This window comes from Frankliniella occidentalis, unplaced genomic scaffold (assembly GCF_000697945.3).
Source record: "Frankliniella occidentalis isolate FOCC.00 unplaced genomic scaffold, Focc_3.1 Scaffold64, whole genome shotgun sequence".
In the NCBI taxonomy this organism is placed as follows: domain Eukaryota; kingdom Metazoa; phylum Arthropoda; class Insecta; order Thysanoptera; family Thripidae; genus Frankliniella; species Frankliniella occidentalis.
The window spans coordinates 586,586-602,969 of NW_026267194.1; the positions used below are offsets into that span (position 1 = coordinate 586,586).

The 16,384-nt window shown below is 46.2% G+C and overlaps 4 protein-coding genes across 5 annotated transcripts in view; 3 read left to right on the forward strand and 1 right to left on the reverse strand.

Annotated features, from left to right (window-relative positions):
- The first annotated feature begins 62 nt into the window (after positions 1-62).
- Positions 63-2,493, forward strand: LOC113217275 (uncharacterized). 2 transcript variants are annotated; one of them, XM_026437093.2, is made up of 8 exons: positions 63-482; positions 705-875; positions 952-1,063; positions 1,138-1,318; positions 1,430-1,649; positions 1,728-1,869; positions 1,953-2,095; positions 2,180-2,493. In XM_026437093.2, the coding sequence occupies exons 1-8, from the start codon at positions 369-371 to the stop codon at positions 2,291-2,293; spliced, it is 1,197 nt and encodes a 398-aa protein (XP_026292878.1). In that variant the 5' UTR covers positions 63-368; the 3' UTR covers positions 2,294-2,493. The 2 variants fall into 2 exon arrangements, with proteins under 2 accessions (XP_026292878.1, XP_026292879.1); XM_026437094.2 differs by having other exon boundaries at positions 64-482; positions 1,141-1,318.
- Positions 2,494-3,962: 1,469 nt separating this feature from the next.
- Positions 3,963-7,740, forward strand: LOC113217259 (dihydrolipoyllysine-residue acetyltransferase component of pyruvate dehydrogenase complex, mitochondrial). The gene is made up of 9 exons (XM_026437071.2): positions 3,963-4,161; positions 4,578-4,747; positions 4,849-4,985; positions 5,066-5,329; positions 5,403-5,591; positions 5,678-5,871; positions 5,959-6,121; positions 6,213-6,352; positions 6,426-7,740. The coding sequence occupies exons 1-9, from the start codon at positions 4,046-4,048 to the stop codon at positions 6,553-6,555; spliced, it is 1,503 nt and encodes a 500-aa protein (XP_026292856.1). The 5' UTR covers positions 3,963-4,045; the 3' UTR covers positions 6,556-7,740.
- A 124-nt stretch (positions 7,741-7,864) lies between these two features.
- On the forward strand, positions 7,865-9,969 carry LOC113217260 (phosphopantothenate--cysteine ligase-like). The gene is made up of 6 exons (XM_026437072.2): positions 7,865-8,128; positions 8,474-8,604; positions 8,693-8,793; positions 8,898-9,112; positions 9,190-9,375; positions 9,568-9,969. The coding sequence occupies exons 1-6, from the start codon at positions 8,000-8,002 to the stop codon at positions 9,754-9,756; spliced, it is 951 nt and encodes a 316-aa protein (XP_026292857.1). The 5' UTR covers positions 7,865-7,999; the 3' UTR covers positions 9,757-9,969.
- A 185-nt stretch (positions 9,970-10,154) lies between these two features.
- LOC113217263 (delta-1-pyrroline-5-carboxylate synthase) overlaps positions 10,155-16,384 on the reverse strand; it is a gene marked incomplete at its 5' end in the record, with an annotated part of 16,170 nt that continues 9,940 nt past the window's right edge. Inside the window, 7 exon segments of the mRNA XM_052268164.1 lie at positions 10,155-10,803; positions 11,424-11,519; positions 11,830-12,138; positions 12,261-12,594; positions 12,825-13,186; positions 13,857-14,814; positions 15,521-15,641. Of these exon segments, the coding sequence (XP_052124124.1) occupies positions 10,637-10,803; positions 11,424-11,519; positions 11,830-12,138; positions 12,261-12,594; positions 12,825-13,186; positions 13,857-14,814; positions 15,521-15,640 (2,346 nt within the window). The 3' untranslated portion in view covers positions 10,155-10,636.

Below are 16,384 nucleotides of genomic sequence, written 5' to 3' on the forward strand. Positions count from 1 at the left end.
CCTGTACAAAGGAAACATTACTCGCAGAGTGCTCTGCCAATAGCGAACACGAAGCATGTTTGCGGTGTTGCCATTCCTCCATTCATCAGCTGTTTCTGTTTCCACCAAGGTTGTTTCTTCTCTCCGTCCCCAAACAAAAAAGAAATGGTGTGCAAACATTAAGGAACTGGTCGTCATTAAGCAGTTACAAGAGCGTCGGGTTGGATATACATGATCTTTCATTCGCCAGTCGATCTAGTTTATCGTGAGGGACACCTCTCCTGAATGCGTGTGCGCTAATATAACATAGCCCATATCCCAACCCGACTCGACGAAGGCTTTGTTTAAGTACGTCCGTCTATCGGTGTGAAGCTAGACGTCTGCCAGAAATGTTTTGCTGCAAATGTTTGAATGTTACGATCAAAACAAAATCAGCCGAGCCCCCCGGGGTTGATGTTCTGAGCTGTGAGCTGCTTGACAGCAATGATCCCTTCTTCAAGGAGGTAAGACATTGCTTGCATATTAAAGCTAACCTGGCAGCATGGCGACGGCCGTATACATAAATCCACTCTTTGCCTTTGAATAAGCTCCTTGCTAGAGTTTACTGGTCAGTCGTCATGAAAAGAGCTATTTTACGTTAATTAATTTTATCACGGCTGTAGCTCTCAATGCTCATACTTAATTCGCTAAGTTACCATTTGATAACTGATGTGTTTTCTTTGCAGGATTTGGTTGAAGCAGAGGTGATCGGCATTGCGAAGGAGCAGCCATGTCTTGTTCAGGTACGAAATGTGGTCTGTTGGATCATACACAGATGTATAAATTGTGGCATAGATACTCATGCCTTGCACAGGGAAAGGGGAGCAGCTTGTGTCCTGATAAACTCAAATACTCTAGTAAGTACACCTGTGAGAAAAATAGACTATAAATTTGCTTATTATCAGCATTCTAAGTTTTTTTTTGTTTTTCTAGAGTGACAAATCAGCCATAGGAGCCTTGAAGTCTTCAAGTTCATTCTCTCCAGTATTTCGCGTAGTTGTAACAAGCAATTTGGAGACTGATGCTCTTGTGGAAAACATGACAGGTGCTTAATTTAAGACAAATTATGTCTGCTTCTCTAGGGCTCAGATGTATGAAGATTGTTTTATTGCCTTTCAGCAGAATATGCACGTGGAAGCATGCAGACCACATTAGCAGCTCTGCAACAACAATTAACGGAAGCCCTTCAACGAGAAGCTCAGTCAGTAGAAGAAAGAGTTCGTCAATACTCTGAGCAGCTGTACGCTGAGTTGGAGGAATTTCGTAGCAAAGCTCATGATGATCACAGGACCTTATCAAGGTACAACATACAATCTTCTTGTTTAACAATGATATTAAATCTTAAAACTCATGGTAAACCTTGTAAAACTTTGGTAAATAGTGCTTCACAGTTGACTCTCTTTGTTCCTAGGCTGCTGCTTGAAAGTTGCAGCAACAGTTCCTCAGCACAAGGCAGCGTCCAGGGTCAACCTGTTCCACCAAGGGGTCAGTTCATCTCACTGCCCCCTCCTCCACAAAGGTTTCAGACTATTGATGAGGGTATTCGCCACCCAATGGCCCCCCTCAACCAAAACACCTCAAGGTCCAGAGATTCTAGACGCTATTCAAATCCTAAATTAAACATGTCTCCGGTAAGTATTCAATTAAAAACAGAATTTTACAGTGTATTTAAACCCGGTTGTAAATTATTTAAAAAATTTCTGCTGTAGACAAAGACAGTCTCAAGACCAGTGCCCACTGTTAGAGTGCCTCATGAAGCTGCCTCTGACTCTGAGGGCTTGTTCCAGTTAGACGGCATGGATGAAAATCCCCCAACGACTTTCCAGTCTGAAGATGAAACTGACACTGAGGGTGAGCTCCCATGCTTCTATTTTATGAAAGATAGCATTCATTTATTTTGTATGTCTATGTGTTAATCATTGTCATTCCTTTAGTTGAAGCTGGTGGCCATGAGGATGGTATAGCTATGTCTCGAGTGCAGTCAAGCATCTCCAATCTTGCCAAGTCCTTGCCTGTCTCTGTCCCTGTTTTCCCGGGTGCCCGAGGCCACGACAATGAGTTTGAAGAAGATGATCTTGTAAGTGTCTGCTATTTTACCTTTCTCTCATCTGCATTTCTTGTTACACCAGTCTTTGGTTTTCTGACACCTTTATCTTTACAGTCACCACGTGATCCAATGGATATTGCTGCCAGCATTAAAGCTCTCGCAAGGAGTGTTCATGGTGACACTGTGTTTGGTGATCTTCCTCGGCCACGATTCAGTTCTCAGATTTGATTCCTGGCTGCTCATCAATAGATTTTGTTTTTACTTTGATTCAACATTTGTGATTTTGTGCTGTTTACATTGTGTGCCAAACTTCATTGTGATGGTTCTAGAAGTTTGACCTTTATTACCCATTTTTACAAACTTAAAAAAAGTTTTATTTTTTGAAAGTAATGTTTTCTTTTCTTTAAATACACCTTTCTTTAAAGACATTCAATCTAGTTTTGTTTCCTCCCGGTTTCATTAAATCCATTGGGACAGTATGTGCTTCACACTAGATGACTCACTACAGATGATTTAGGTTGGATCTTTAATCTGCTGCTGTCCTTAAAACTCCTGTTATGCCTTTTCAATATTTTATTTTGTCCTGTAAACAAGTTTGATCCTATTTGCCCTTTGTATGTAATTGAGTATTCCATTATTCTTGGCATGAACTCGTGCCAAGTTATGGATGCCAAGTTAGTACTAGCCAAAACTAATTTGTACCTGTGAAGGCGTTTGCTAGTCCGCCGCTGTCCTCAGACCACTGAATACCGCAAGAGACGAGTGCAGAACATCTCCGAGGAGTGACACCTAGTCAGAGGTCAGCGCTTAAGTGTTTCTTTTCTGAACATTTACAGCTGAATATTTTTAAATTTAAGACCACCCTATTATTGCTGCTGTCAATTTTGGGTACATTTGGGAAATGTCTATCAATTTAGTCCGAAATGGCTTGTTTTGTTTTCAACAAGGCACAGAAACTTTAACAATATAAATTATTTCAAGCTTAATTTGCTCAATGTCAGCTTTTTTGAAAATTGTTATTTTACTGTTATAAGGTGTACAGAAATGCATGAGAGTATCTTTTTTTTTTTTTTTTTTTTTTTTTTTTTGTAATCTGAGTGACTTGGTAACTTGTACTTTACAAATTATTTGTTATTCCAAGCATTCAAATTGTTTTCAAATTTTTCACTACATTACAGTATGTATATCTGAATTATGACTTTGTTTGAGAAGACTGCTTTTATATACATACTTTTTTATATGCATATATATTTTTGTGTTTGGTAGTTTAGTTGTCTTCTGTATCAGATAATTACCGTATCTGGCAATTGCCTTTGAATGATGGAAGTGCAAGTGATTTTGCTTCCAAGCATTAAGTTTGTTATTCTTTCTACACAAATATTTTGTTACACAGTTCACATAGATTTGTCTAATAGACATGCATGTTTATGTCCTGAAATGAATGAACACAGCATACTGTATCCCGAAACGGGAATTCAAAAGTGATTTGCCATTGTTTTCAGGCTGTTTTACAGGGTTTTCTTTCTTTTCAAGAGCCAGAGTTACTCTTGCAGAGCTTTCAATGTCGTGCGCTCAGTTCTGAGCATTTTGAGTTTTGTATGTGTATACACGTCTCGCGATAGAAAGGTTTTATAAAAAATAAAACTAATCAAAATCACAATAATTTTTGTTGTTGTTTCTGCTTTTTTTACTTTTCCTGTTTTATTCTTTCAAATATGAGTGTGGGCAACTTTGAAAGACGCAAGCATAAAGATACAGACTCAAGATAAAGATGAAGCTGGCCGCTCAGCCCGAGGGAAGTACGCAAGCACGCAACCAATTTCCCGCCCATCAGCGGATCTCTGCCTGACACCGCAAACAGCTGAACGACGGGCCGCACACTTTCCGGTCCGTCTATCTACACTACGTCGTCTGCTGTCCGCCTGTCCTCCCTTTTCGGTCCTCCTTCAAAACCCTCACCTCTCAAACGAAAGCTCTGACATGTTACGAAAAACCTTGATTCGAAATGAAGTGGTGCAATTCTGTAAGCGAGCTGTTCAACCGACATCAGTGCGACAACTAGGGCCAGCATGTCTAAAAGCGTGTCAATTCCACAGGTAAACTAGACAGTATTGTAGGGTTAATGTGACCTTCCTTCTGGATCCACTACAGTCTTATCCGTTTGACCTTAACCATCTTTGCGAATCAAATGGTGTCTGTCCAGCGTCTCGTGAGGCCAGTATGTGACTTAATTTACCTAATTTCTTTGAACCATCACATTAAATTTAAATCCTATTCACTTGGCACTTTGTCAATATAACCTATGATATAAATTCTCTCTATTTTTGATGTGTTCTGTGTTGTCTGCTTGTCAATTTGCATATGCCTTGAAACTTTTTTGATTTTTAGCATACTGGTCTAAGTTCTTTTTGATCTCTAGGTAGCAAAGATACTTTAGGTTTTCTCTCTTATTTTGACTATTATTTAGAATAAGAATAGTTTTCTCTATTTGAAATAAATGTTTGATTTTCAGTTTAAAAGTGAATCAGCCATGTGTTCTCTCTGGGGCCCACCAATTGGTGGATACTCGACAAAAAGTTCGTCATTACTGCCCAGATTTACCCCCTCATCAAAAGGTTCTGCTACCTGCTCTCTCACCAACTATGGAATTGGGTACTATTGTCAGCTGGGAGAAAAAAGAAGGTATGTTCCATCCATCATTATATTCTGGTTTAAAATACATATTTTTAAACTGTGTGGTAAAATTATTTTGTATGTAAATCCAAATTGTATTTTCATTCTAGGTGATAAACTCAATGAAGGGGACCTCTTAGCCGAAATTGAAACTGATAAAGCAACCATGGGCTTTGAAACACCAGAGGAAGGCTATCTTGCCAAGATTCTTGTTCCTGCTGGTTCAAAAGAAGTTCCTATTGGGAAGGTCTGTTTCAGATGCCTATCCTCATCCTTTTAATTTTGTTGTCATGTGTTGTTCTTTCATTTTATCTTTTCCTGTTTTAGCTTGTATGTATTATTGTGGAGAATGAGTCGGATATTGCAGCGTTCAAGGACTATAAAGACGATGGGTCAAGCGCCCCTGCCAAACCTGCTGCACCTGCAGCCCCCGCCGCGCCTGCCCCAGTTGCATCTGCTCCTAGGGCTGCTGCCCCCCCACCTCCTGCTCCAATGGCCTCTGCTCCAATCCCTGCCCCTGGTTCTGGGGACAGAGTGTATGCAAGCCCACTGGCCAAACGTCTAGCAGCCGAGAAAGGACTCAATCTAGCAGTATGTAAAAGTCTTGCTTAAATGCGCTGCTTCACCAATACATACAACTCCTGCACATTTTCTGGTGTTACAGTCTGTCGGCGGTGGATCTGGTCTCTTTGGTTCTGTTACTGCAGCTGATCTCTCTAGAGCATCAGCAGGAGCTCCCAGTGCTGCACCCCAGGCTGCCGCTACTGCTGCGGCTGCAGGTGGTGCATTTACCGACATCCCTCTTTCCAGCATGCGAAGTGTTATTGCAAAGAGACTTCTGCAATCAAAACAGGTATGACCTTTAAATTTTATTTAACTGTAAACATGTCTGTAATGGTGCTTTTAAATTACTTGAATACTTGAAATTTTCTCCTTTAGACCGTGCCCCATTATTATCTTACTGTCGATGTTAATATGGATGAATTATCAAAATTGCGTAAGAAGCTAAATAGCACACTGGAAAAAGAGGGTATCAAGCTGAGTGTAAATGACTTTATAGTAAAAGCTACAGCACTTGCCTCCAAAAAAGTTCCAGAGGCCAATTCAGCATGGATGGACTCATTTATTCGAGAGTAAATGTCACCTGAATTTTTTAAATCTTTCTTTGACGTTTGGAAGGGTTTTTCCTCTAAAGCTTTATTTTCCTTCTCAAAATTCAGATACCATTCAGTTGATGTCAGTATAGCTGTTGCGACAGATAAGGGACTTATTACACCAATTGTATTTGGAGCTGATAAGAAAGGTTTATCAAGGATCAGACAAGAAACCAACATGCTTGTCTCCAAGGCTAAAGAGGGAAAACTTCAGCCACATGAGTTCCAGGTGATGAGAGTAATGGTGTTTTAAGGACAATGATCCTCTCAAAATACCACAGTAAGAACTTTAAATAATCTAATCTATTATTTCTTTGCAGGGTGGTACCATCTCTATTTCAAACCTTGGCATGTTCGGAGTTAAGAATTTCGCTGCAATTGTAAATCCCCCTCAATCATGCATTTTAGCAGTTGGTGGAACAAGAGTACAACTCTTGCCCGACAAAGATTCTGAATCTGGGTAAATTTGTTTTCAGATATTACCAAATTATCTTGTTACATTTTTAATTTTTTGATGCATTATTTTTTCTCAGTTTCAGGAAAAGTGATATCATGTCAGTGACCTTAAGTTGCGATCATCGTGTGATTGACGGTGCTGTTGGAGCCCAGTGGCTATCAGCCTTCAGAGGTTACCTGGAAAACCCTCAAACTATGCTTCTATAGGGAAATAATTGATATATTGGCACAAACTTTGCTAATATTGATCATCTGTCAGTGCCATGGACATTCTTTCTGTTTCTTTTGCACTGTCATTTGTTATACCAGTGTTTCATGCAAACTGTGAGAGGGCAAGTGTATGACTTGTTTTGTAAGTGATGTTATAAATACTATATTTTATTTTGTTAATTCTTGTTTTCTTTGTTTGCCCTTATAATTTTTTAGCTATACATGAAATGTTGATGTATTCCTAAAAAGTTACATGTTACACATTCTTTTTGTCCTGTTTTTAATGACGATAGCTGTGCAGAAGTTAACTGCAGTGTCTGTTGTATGATTTTTAGTATTTTTTGATTTTAAAAAGAGTTCTAGTTTTAAAAATCATATTTATTGTAAAGTATTTATACAAGTGTTGAAGGTCTGTTGATGCTGCAAATGTATCTGCTTAGACTGGAGATACATTATCTCAATCTATATTCTAGTAATAAGTCTTCTCTACTCTCTCACAGCTTCTGTCTTGAAGATACAGTATATACTGAATTTTGCAATCAGTTCACATCTGAAAAAAAGTACCAGGTACCAAATTATAATTTCTGATATCTCTTTTTCATTTCCTTTTACCAATTTTCTTTTTTTAAAAATAAATTTCATTTTTGGAGACTTAACTGTCTTGCAGAGAAATCTTTGCTGGTTTTGTCAGCTAATTCTCAAAATATTCTGAGGCACATATATTTAGTCCTGATCACATACTGGAGGAACATTCTGCCTTTTTTACAATTACATTCAAATCAATGTGTAATAGATGATTGTACAATTGTTTAGTGGATTGAGTGGAAGTATCAATATTGTGTAGAAACTTTTACAAAACACCATTGCCCAAATTTTTAACACTGCCAAATTAGTTCTGGGATCTGCGTTCAACATGGTTAAACACTTGAATTTTTGTTTTTTGAACAGATCATTTAAAGAGAATCATAGCACGTAGGCACTCTTTAGAGAACGTAAGCTCTTCTCAGTTACCTCCTTATTTCTTGGGAAACCATTGTGAAGTACAACTTTCAAGCTGATACCAGGCTTCTATATATTTTTTTTTCCGTTACTGTTTACTTAGCATGTAGTACAATGAGCAAGTGTTGATGATGTTATGTACAGAGACATGCCTATTACCAAATACAGTTGAAATAATTATGACTTGTTTTTAACTTTTTAATTTTTTTGTTTAAAGGACATGATAATGTACTTCCACACCAGTTTACTCCCCCCCTTCCGACATCATGGAGTTAACATCCTAACGTCCTAACACCCCCATCTTTCTTTCTCTTTCTGCCCTGGACTGGAAGCCTCAAGCCTCCTGCCCCTGCCCCCACCCCTACCCCACCCCCTTCCCGATCCCCCACTTCCCACTTCTACATTGAAGGCTCACGGACCCATTCCGCATCCGCACGTTGAAATGTCCTCGAATTGGGAAGATTTCTTCAATGACAACCGTCCGCCCCCAGATTTGGATGAAAACAGGAAGCTAATAGAAGAGTTTTGTGACAGACATTTGGAGAGGAAATCTCGCATTGTGCTAGTCACAGTATGTATCTATTTTGCTCTTTAATTACTTTTCATATCAGTTCCAATTTTTCAATTTGTATGAGCCTTAGATCTATTTACATTTTGTAATCAAAGTTAAAACTTACTTATATATAAAGATTCCTTTATATATTTTCATATATCAGACATAACCTTTAATTAAACTGGCATTATCCATTTAGATTTTGTCCTTATCGACATTTGTCGGAACCTATGGTACAATGCTGAGGACGAAAAGGATCACCGCAGCTGCTATATTTCAATAAAGTCTGAATTAATAACATGACCTTGTACGCTTTGAATGTAAATGAATGTAAATGGTTTAAATTATTTCCATTTGCCATAGTCTGGAGGAACCACTATCCCCTTGGAACATCACACAGTCAGGTTCGTTGACAACTTTAGCGCTGGAACAAGAGGGGCTGCATCCGTGGAATATTTCCTAGACGCTGGTTATGCTGTCATATTTTTGTACAGGTATTTACGTTATTTTTTGTTTTTCCTTTTTAAAAAAATTGAAATGTATTGCCTTTTCACAATTTTTCTTTGCCCAATGACTTTGAAGGCACAAATCAATAGAACCCTTTCTGCGACATTTGATGGGATCCAAGTTTTTGGATATGCTTGAGATTGGTTCTTCCCCTGTAGGTAATCCCTCAATCTCTGGTAATTATCAGTTTTTTTCAGGCAAAATTTTTTGAATGCCATTATATTTTTGTCAAATTTTTCACAACATATTTTCTTTTGTAACAAAATATTATTTTGTTTAGTTAAATCAGCTGAAGCTGAACGCATCTTGCCTATTTTAACCAAATATAAAGCTGTAAAAGAGTCTGAGACCCTGGTGCAGGTTGGATTTACATCTTTGTCTGATTACCTTTGGCTGTTGAGAATTGTTTGTGAACAGCTTGCTCGTTTTGGTCCACAATCAATGCTGTATTTAGCTGCTGCAGTATCAGATTTTTACATGCCCCCTCAGGAAATGGTTAGTACTGGATCTTTCATGACAATTCTTCAGTTATTTCACAGAATCTTTTATCTTCTATGTTCAATCTGTTGCAGTCTACCCATAAAATGCAATCTGCAGATGGTGCTCCAACCATCCAGTTTTGTTTGGTTCCCAAATTTTTGCAGCCCTTAGTTAGCTTGTGGGTTCCAAAGGCTTATGTGGTTTCTTTTAAACTAGAAACTGATGAAAGTATACTTATAAAAAAGGCCAGAGGTGCTCTAGAGAAGTACAAGCATAATGTAAGTAATGAGAAGCATGACTGACTAGGTGCTCCCTTCACTTTGTGCAGGGGGGGGGGGGAGAGATAATCCTAAATGTTTCAACAAAACATCAGTAAATTTGGGATACGCTCATCGCCATAAAAGTTACTCTTCTCTCATTTTTTACAACAGTTAGTTGCTAAGAAACAGTTTTTTTCTTTTCTTGTTTAGGTTGTCATCGGTAATTTATTGCAGTCCCGTAGACACCTGGGTGTTGTTGTCACACAAAACAATGCTATGAACATTGTATTGACTCCGGAACAAGAAAAACAGGGGTTGGAAATTGAAGAATTTTTTGTTCAACATCTTCAAACTGAGCACTTGAAATTCATTACTGAAAATGTTCCTCAAGAATATTGAATCTATTTGAATTGAAGGAAGAGGAGGTGCAGCCAGTGCTGCAGGCTGCTTTGTAGACGACACTAAAACTGAATCTTAGCAAAAGAAATGAGGACTTTGAGGTCATGTTTTATCTATAAATCAGTGTAATCTGATCTTATCTGGAATTGGTCAAGGTTAACAATTATATCTGTGATATGTCGTGTATACTTGAATAAATATTTTAGAACATTCTATTTGCCATTTAATCGTCCACTGAAATCTAAAAGCGAAGGGAAAGAGGGAAAAGGAGATGTAGGGCACAATAAGTGCATCACCCAAAGATGTTGGACACTTTTGTACTGTAGGGTAGCAAAAGGGACTGTCTGGGTGGTGATATTTAATCTGGAAATAAGTAGTTTCTAACATTTAAGATCACGTTTGGAAAATATCACAATTGTTTTATTTGGACACTTTCATTCCTCACATGTGTTTGACAAAAAAAGTAGTTAAAAAAACAAACAAACAAAAAGGTAAAAACAACAATTGACCGTGTAGCAATTGAGGTGTCTGTCTTATCCTAGATGGGCGCGTATTCACAGGCAGATGAGTGCAACGATCACGATCACGACAATATGTACAAGGACGTAGGTGGCGGGCGCGGTGGCGAGTCCTGCGAGAGAGGGGGCCAGGGTGCGCCGCACCTCGGCCTGCTCGCCGCGGAGCCGGGGCCTGCCAGCCGGACAGGGCAGTAGACGAGTTACAATTAGTTTGCACAGCCACAAAATGACGCGACAGTTCTTTCCTCGAAGTAACGCCGGCGGCGACCACTGGGGGGAGGGGCGGGGGCTTGGGAGGAAGCCCGTGGACGAGGTCCGGAAGGGGGGGGGGGGGGCGCACGGTATGCGGTGTGCTGGACTCCTCACTCGAGGGGCAGCTGCTCGTGCACGAAAGTCCTGGAGCCGCCCTCGGCGAAGTCTGCGGCCGCGTGTCCGTCCCCGGAGAGCACCCACTTGGTGGTGAGCAGACCCTCCACGCCGACGGGGCCGCGCGCGTGGATGCGACCCGTGCTGATGCCGACCTCGGCACCTGCAAGCACAAGGAGCGTCAGCGTACGCACACACTCGCGAAGAGTCCTCCCTACCCTGCCTCCAATAGTTGAGTGCCCCATCATTTTTTGGTGCCCATGATTTAGCACGTTCAAGGCAGGCGGCGTGACCAGTATGTGGTCACGCCTTTGCTGGGTTTTCCCGCTCTCAAAATACAAGATATATGCACTGCCGCACTGAACGTGCTGAGAAGACCCTCAGATTAAGTTGGTTGCCCCAATAATGTTGTATCCAGGTAGGGTTTTCTCCAGAAAGTACGTCCGTTTTCCCACGTTTTCATTCCACAAGAGCTCAGCGCCTGCGACACTCGGGGTAGGCCAGCCCGCAGTGCGCGCGTGCACTGCAGGCACGATGGTGCCTACCTACCAGGCGTCATGAGCGCGCTTGCTGAGGGAAACTAGGCGGGTTCGTAACGGCGAATGACGGACGCACTCTCTGGATGATCCCTCAAGTAGACGGCCGTTTCCACGCTGACAGGGGCAGGGTGCGGGAAGGCAGCAGAAGTCAGCCTGGCCCCACCCTGCCCCCCGCTCGCCCGCTCACGCCGGCTGAACGGGGCACAATATACCAAAGTGCGTATCTCTTTTCCGGACCACTTACCGAGACCGAACCGGTAGCCGTCGGCGAATCGAGAGCTGGCGTTGTGGAACACGCACGCGCTGTCCACGTCGCGCTGGAACTTCTCGGCGACAGTACCTGTGGGAGGGACAGAAGGGTGAGAGGGTGCGCTATGTTGGCTGCCTCCACTAAGGATTTTTAAGTCGTCTTTTTTTTTTTTTTTTTTTTTTTTTTTTTTTTTTCAGAAAAGTGTTAAACTTTTCTAGAAAAAAAAATCGGAAAAAATTGAGACATTTCCAGAAAAAATTGTAAAAAATAACACTTTTCAGGAAAAAATGAAGAGGTAAAACAAAAAACTCTCGAACCCCAAAATACTTATTTTCCGGAAAATTAAAATCTCCAGCCTCGCCCACCTATACCCATGCCCATATCGCCGACGATCGCTTACTGTTTTCCGTGACGATGACGTCGGTGTGGCCGCTGCCGAACGTGTGGATGTGGTTGACGGCGTCGTCCAGGCTCTTGACCACCTCCACGGCGCACGCGAGGTCCGAGTACTCGGTGCGCAGGTCCTTGGCGGCGGGCGGTCCGAACGTGAGCCTCTGGTCGAGGCCGGGCCCGGAGAACAGGGTGACGCCCTCGCGCTTCAGCATGTTGCACACGTCCTCGAAGAAGGGCCCGTTCATCAGGTCCTCGTGGATCAGCAGGGTCTCCATGGCGTTGCAGGCGGCCGGGTAGTCACACTTGGAGTCGCGCACTGTGGTCGGTCAGAGAGGGGTTAGCAACTACAAGAGTAATGTTCGTATCGAATCTCAGCAAATCAAATAATAAAATTCGACCCCTCCTGAGGATCTAAAAGTAGCAGACGTCGTGTTGTACCTATTCTCAGTGCCTTGGAGAGGTCCGCGTCCTTGTCGACGTACACGTGGCACACGCCCTCGGCGTGGCCCATGACGGGGATGCCGCCGCTCTGCTGCTGGATGGAGCGCACCAGGTCGCTGGAGCCGCGGGGGATGATCAGGTCGATGTACTGGTCCATGGAGAGCAGGTCGGAGATTTCCTCGCGGGTGGACACGAGCGAGATGGCGTGGTCCACACCGGCCGGCGACAGGGCCTCCTTGACCAGCTCGGCGAGCAGCTTGTTGGAGTGCGCCGCCTCCTTGCCGCCCTTGAGCAGGAGGCCGTTGGCGGAGCTGATGGCCAGGGCGGCCACCTGGTGGGGAGGGGTAGACAGAGCAGTGGAACGGTCAGAGGGACAACTCGCATAGAAAACGCCGTTCCGTTCAGTTCAGTTCAGCTGATGCCAGCGACCAGCAGAGCGCCTGATGGGTAGGCCATCCACTTGGCCTGCAGTGCATGCGTGTACTGCGGGGCGGCCTGCCCCGAGTCTTGCAGGCGCTGAAACCGAATGCGCGCGGGCTGCTGAGCACACTCGAGTCCTACCTGGGGCAGGCAGTCGGGCCTGGACTCGAAGATGACGAGCAGCACGCCGATGGGCACGGTGACCTGCTTGAGGTCGAGGCCCTCGGCGAGCTTGGTCCTGCGCAGCACGCGGCCGACGTTCTCGTGGGAGGAGTCGGCGATCTGCTTGAGGCCGGCGGCGAGGCCGCGCAGCTTGGCCGGCGACAGCGACAGCCGCGAGAGCATGGGCCCGGCCAGCCCGGAGGCGGCGGCCACGCGCACGTCCTTGGCGTTGGCGGCCATGATGTCGTCCTGGCGCGAGACCAGCAGGTCGGCCAGGCGGTGGATGCACGCCACGCGCTCACCGGGCGACAGCCGCTGCAGCTCGCGAGAGCCGGCGCGCGCTGCGGGGCAGAGAGGGTGAAGAGGTGACGGGGGGTGACGGGGGTGATGAGGTGACGGGGGTGATGAGGTGACGGGGGTGACGGGGAAGAGAAGGGTGGCAACCAACCCCAGCCCTACACCCGGTGTGGGAGCGAGGGGTCGACGACTCAGAATAGGGGGAGGTAGGAGGAGGGGCACTGAGAACGCCGAGTACACCCGAAGTACAGTCGGTGGTAAAGGGGGTTGCTGGGGATTCGGTGGAGGCGTTTCGTTCGCCAAGAGCAGCCTCCCAGATGCGCTGAATGAAATTTCAAGTGTCTTGTTCATCACCTTCTAGTCTCGCGGCACAGACGTCAGGCGGACAGCAGATGATTAGTTGCCTAAGCCCACTTCATTGCGTGCTAAAGACAACGAAAGCGTTGATAAATCGGTTCGGGCCATTCAAAAGCGCGAATTGTTTTGAGTGTGAGATGCAGTGTGCGTCAGAGGATTTCAACGAGTGTCGCCGCGAATCTTTCTCAACAATCTACCTCTTCGAGTGGCTGATGATTACGTTCAATAGCTGTCTGGAACCGATCACATTTTTGTGGACGCCTACACGGGGTGGTGGTGGTGGTGGGGAGGGTCCAGGGGGGGAGTAGAACCCGCGACTTGCACGAGATGAGACTTTGCGCAGTCTAAAAGACTCACCCTGCTCGGCGAGGAGGTCGGTGGACGCGCTGGACGCGCTGCCGCTGGTGAAGAAGGTCCCCACCTTGCGGCCCGTCAGGATGGTCTTGATGGCCTCCTCCTGCATGCCGTTGCAGATGACCACGCACACCCCGCGGTCCAGCGCCCAGGTGGCCGCTTGCACCTTGGAGTCCATGCCGCCGGTGCCGACGCGCGACTTTTGTCCGAAGCGCACCGACTCCACCATCTCGGCGGTGAAGGTTGACAGGAAGCGGGCGCCCTCCTGGTCCGGCGGCTTGGTGTAGATGCCGTCCACGTCGCTCATGAGGATCAGCAGGTCGGCCTGCACCTCGGCGGCGAGCATGGCGGCCAGCGAGTCGTTGTCCTTGAGGTTGATGGCCTTCTTGCCGGCCTGCGGCTTGAGGTCCTCGGCCTGCAGGGGCGGCGGGCTGACGGCGTCGTTGGTGTTGATGATGGGCACGATATTGAGGGAGATGAGCTCGGTGAGCGTGGAGAAGAGGTGCTGGCGCGTGTCCTCGTTGTAGAAGTCGGGCTTGGTGACGAGCACCTGCGCGATCTTGACGCCGTACTGAGCGAACATGGCCTCGTACAGCGACATGAGGCCGGACTGGCCGACGGCGGCGGCGGCGCGCGGGTCGAGCGGCGGGTGGTGCTCCTCGGGCTTGGTGGAGGACAGCGTCTCCCGCATGCTGAGCGACATGAGCAGCTCCTGGGTCAGCTTCTGCTTGCCGAAGGCCACGGCGCCCGAGGTCACCATGATGCACTCGCGGCCCTCCTTGTGGCTCTCGGCCACCTGCTCGACGATGGACGCGAGGCGGCCCAGCGCCAGGCCGATCTCGTCCTCGCGCGTGATGACGGCCGAGCCGAGCTTCACGACCAGCCGCTTGGCGAACTTGAGCTGGGTGCGGTCGGTGAGCACGGGCCGCCGGCGGTCCACCCACTGCGGCCCGGTGCGCGCCTGGAGACAAAGCGAAGTGTGACCAAGTGTGACCAAGTGTGACCACGTGTGACGACGTCACGCGTCACGTGTGTGACCAGGTAGGGCCACATGTGACTAGACCACGTACGACCACGTGTGACCACGTTGTGACCACGCAGGGCCACGTGTGACCACGTGTGACCACGTGACAAAACGCGTGAAAACGCGTGACTCTGTTTTCGCACCTAAGCCCTTATCGGCTCTGTGTCGACGGCCCCCCATTAGCAGCGCTTCCTTATCGATCGGCAGGCAATAATTCAGACACAAGTAGTGGCCGTTGATCGCCGAGCCAACAACCGGAGAGATTAGAGGACAAGGCGAGCTCAAGTCAGCTGATGCTGCGCCGGCGAGCATACATTAGGGGTCGTGCACAAAGTACTTCATTTTCGACGGGTGGGGTACTTTTATCATGGCACCATATGTTGAACTCAGCTCTGCAAACCGAAGTGTTTGGGAGGCCATGATAACTGTATACCCGGAGATAATTTTTATTTCGGGTGGGGTAACTTTATCAAATAGAGTACCGTGATTAACACGTTGAGTTCCAAGGGGGGGTCGCCATTACGGCTTATTGTGCCCATCCCATACGTGTGGTCACGTGGGACTCAACGAGTTAAAGTACCCCACTTTTGAAAATTGCGTATTTAGTGCACGACCCCGTACACAGAGTACACTTGTAACTTACGTCGGTGAGCCTCAGCATGGAGGTGGTGGCGTTGCGGTGCTGGATGACGAGCATGCCCCGGCCGCGGGCCGCCCCCAGGCCCGCCCCCAGGCTCCGCGTCAGGCGGCTGCACAGCGACATCCTGAGGACACATGCGTAGAAGTGGGGTTGGTTTGAGTCCAAATACTCGTAAAAATTATATTGTACTTGAGATCAGCAAGTAACATTGCAGTCGATTCAAGTATATTGCCCATGTTCTGTAGGCCAACGTAGGCCTTTGTACTGCAGAACTATACCAGTACTGTGCTATAGGGCAGAGTTGGCGGCGCTCACCCTTCCGCCACCGATCACGGCGCCTCGGGGATAGGCAGCCACTTAGACACGTGGACCCTACCCTTAAGTTATCGCTTCGGTCCGCTTCACTCGGCCCCGGCGGACCGCAGTGAACTCTAGTCAGCAGGAATACATTGCAATAATACTACATTGCAGAAACATGTGAGACGGGGCGAGCCGCTATCTGTCCAACAAGGAAGCGCGAAAAGCAGCAGACGTCTTGATGTTTGTCTTAGCACGCCGCTTATAATCATACTGCTACCGAATGCACGGGCGCGGGTGGGTTGCATACTCGCACGGGGGCTATGAGGTAAGGCCACGGTCAGCTCCATATTTTTTAGACATTTCTATTCCGGTACGTAAATACAGCCGTAATATCTGACTTCCCGCGGTGTGTTGCGAACCCACCCCACCTGCTGAGAAACACGGGTGGAAATGCCAAAAACACACACCTAGCGGGCATTTCCGCATACTGGGCACCCTCACTGCATGCGGTGTGCAGATGATATGTTTGTCAGTAATTATATTTATTATTAGGATGGGATGCCCGCC

Coding starts and splice junctions, on each gene's coding strand:
- LOC113217275 (XM_026437093.2), top strand. CDS start 369: ATGTTTTGCTGCAAATGTTTGAATGTTACGATCAAAACAAAATCAGCC. Junction 1,064..1,137: donor TCTTGTGGAAAACATGACAG/GTGCTTAATTTA, acceptor ATTGCCTTTCAG/CAGAATATGCACGTGGAAGC. Junction 1,319..1,429: donor GATCACAGGACCTTATCAAG/GTACAACATACA, acceptor CTTTGTTCCTAG/GCTGCTGCTTGAAAGTTGCA.
- LOC113217259 (XM_026437071.2), top strand. CDS start 4,046: ATGTTACGAAAAACCTTGATTCGAAATGAAGTGGTGCAATTCTGTAAG. Junction 4,748..4,848: donor CAGCTGGGAGAAAAAAGAAG/GTATGTTCCATC, acceptor TTTTCATTCTAG/GTGATAAACTCAATGAAGGG. Junction 5,872..5,958: donor ATGGACTCATTTATTCGAGA/GTAAATGTCACC, acceptor CTCAAAATTCAG/ATACCATTCAGTTGATGTCA.
- LOC113217260 (XM_026437072.2), top strand. CDS start 8,000: ATGTCCTCGAATTGGGAAGATTTCTTCAATGACAACCGTCCGCCCCCA. Junction 8,794..8,897: donor AGGTAATCCCTCAATCTCTG/GTAATTATCAGT, acceptor TATTTTGTTTAG/TTAAATCAGCTGAAGCTGAA. Junction 9,376..9,567: donor TAGAGAAGTACAAGCATAAT/GTAAGTAATGAG, acceptor TTTCTTGTTTAG/GTTGTCATCGGTAATTTATT.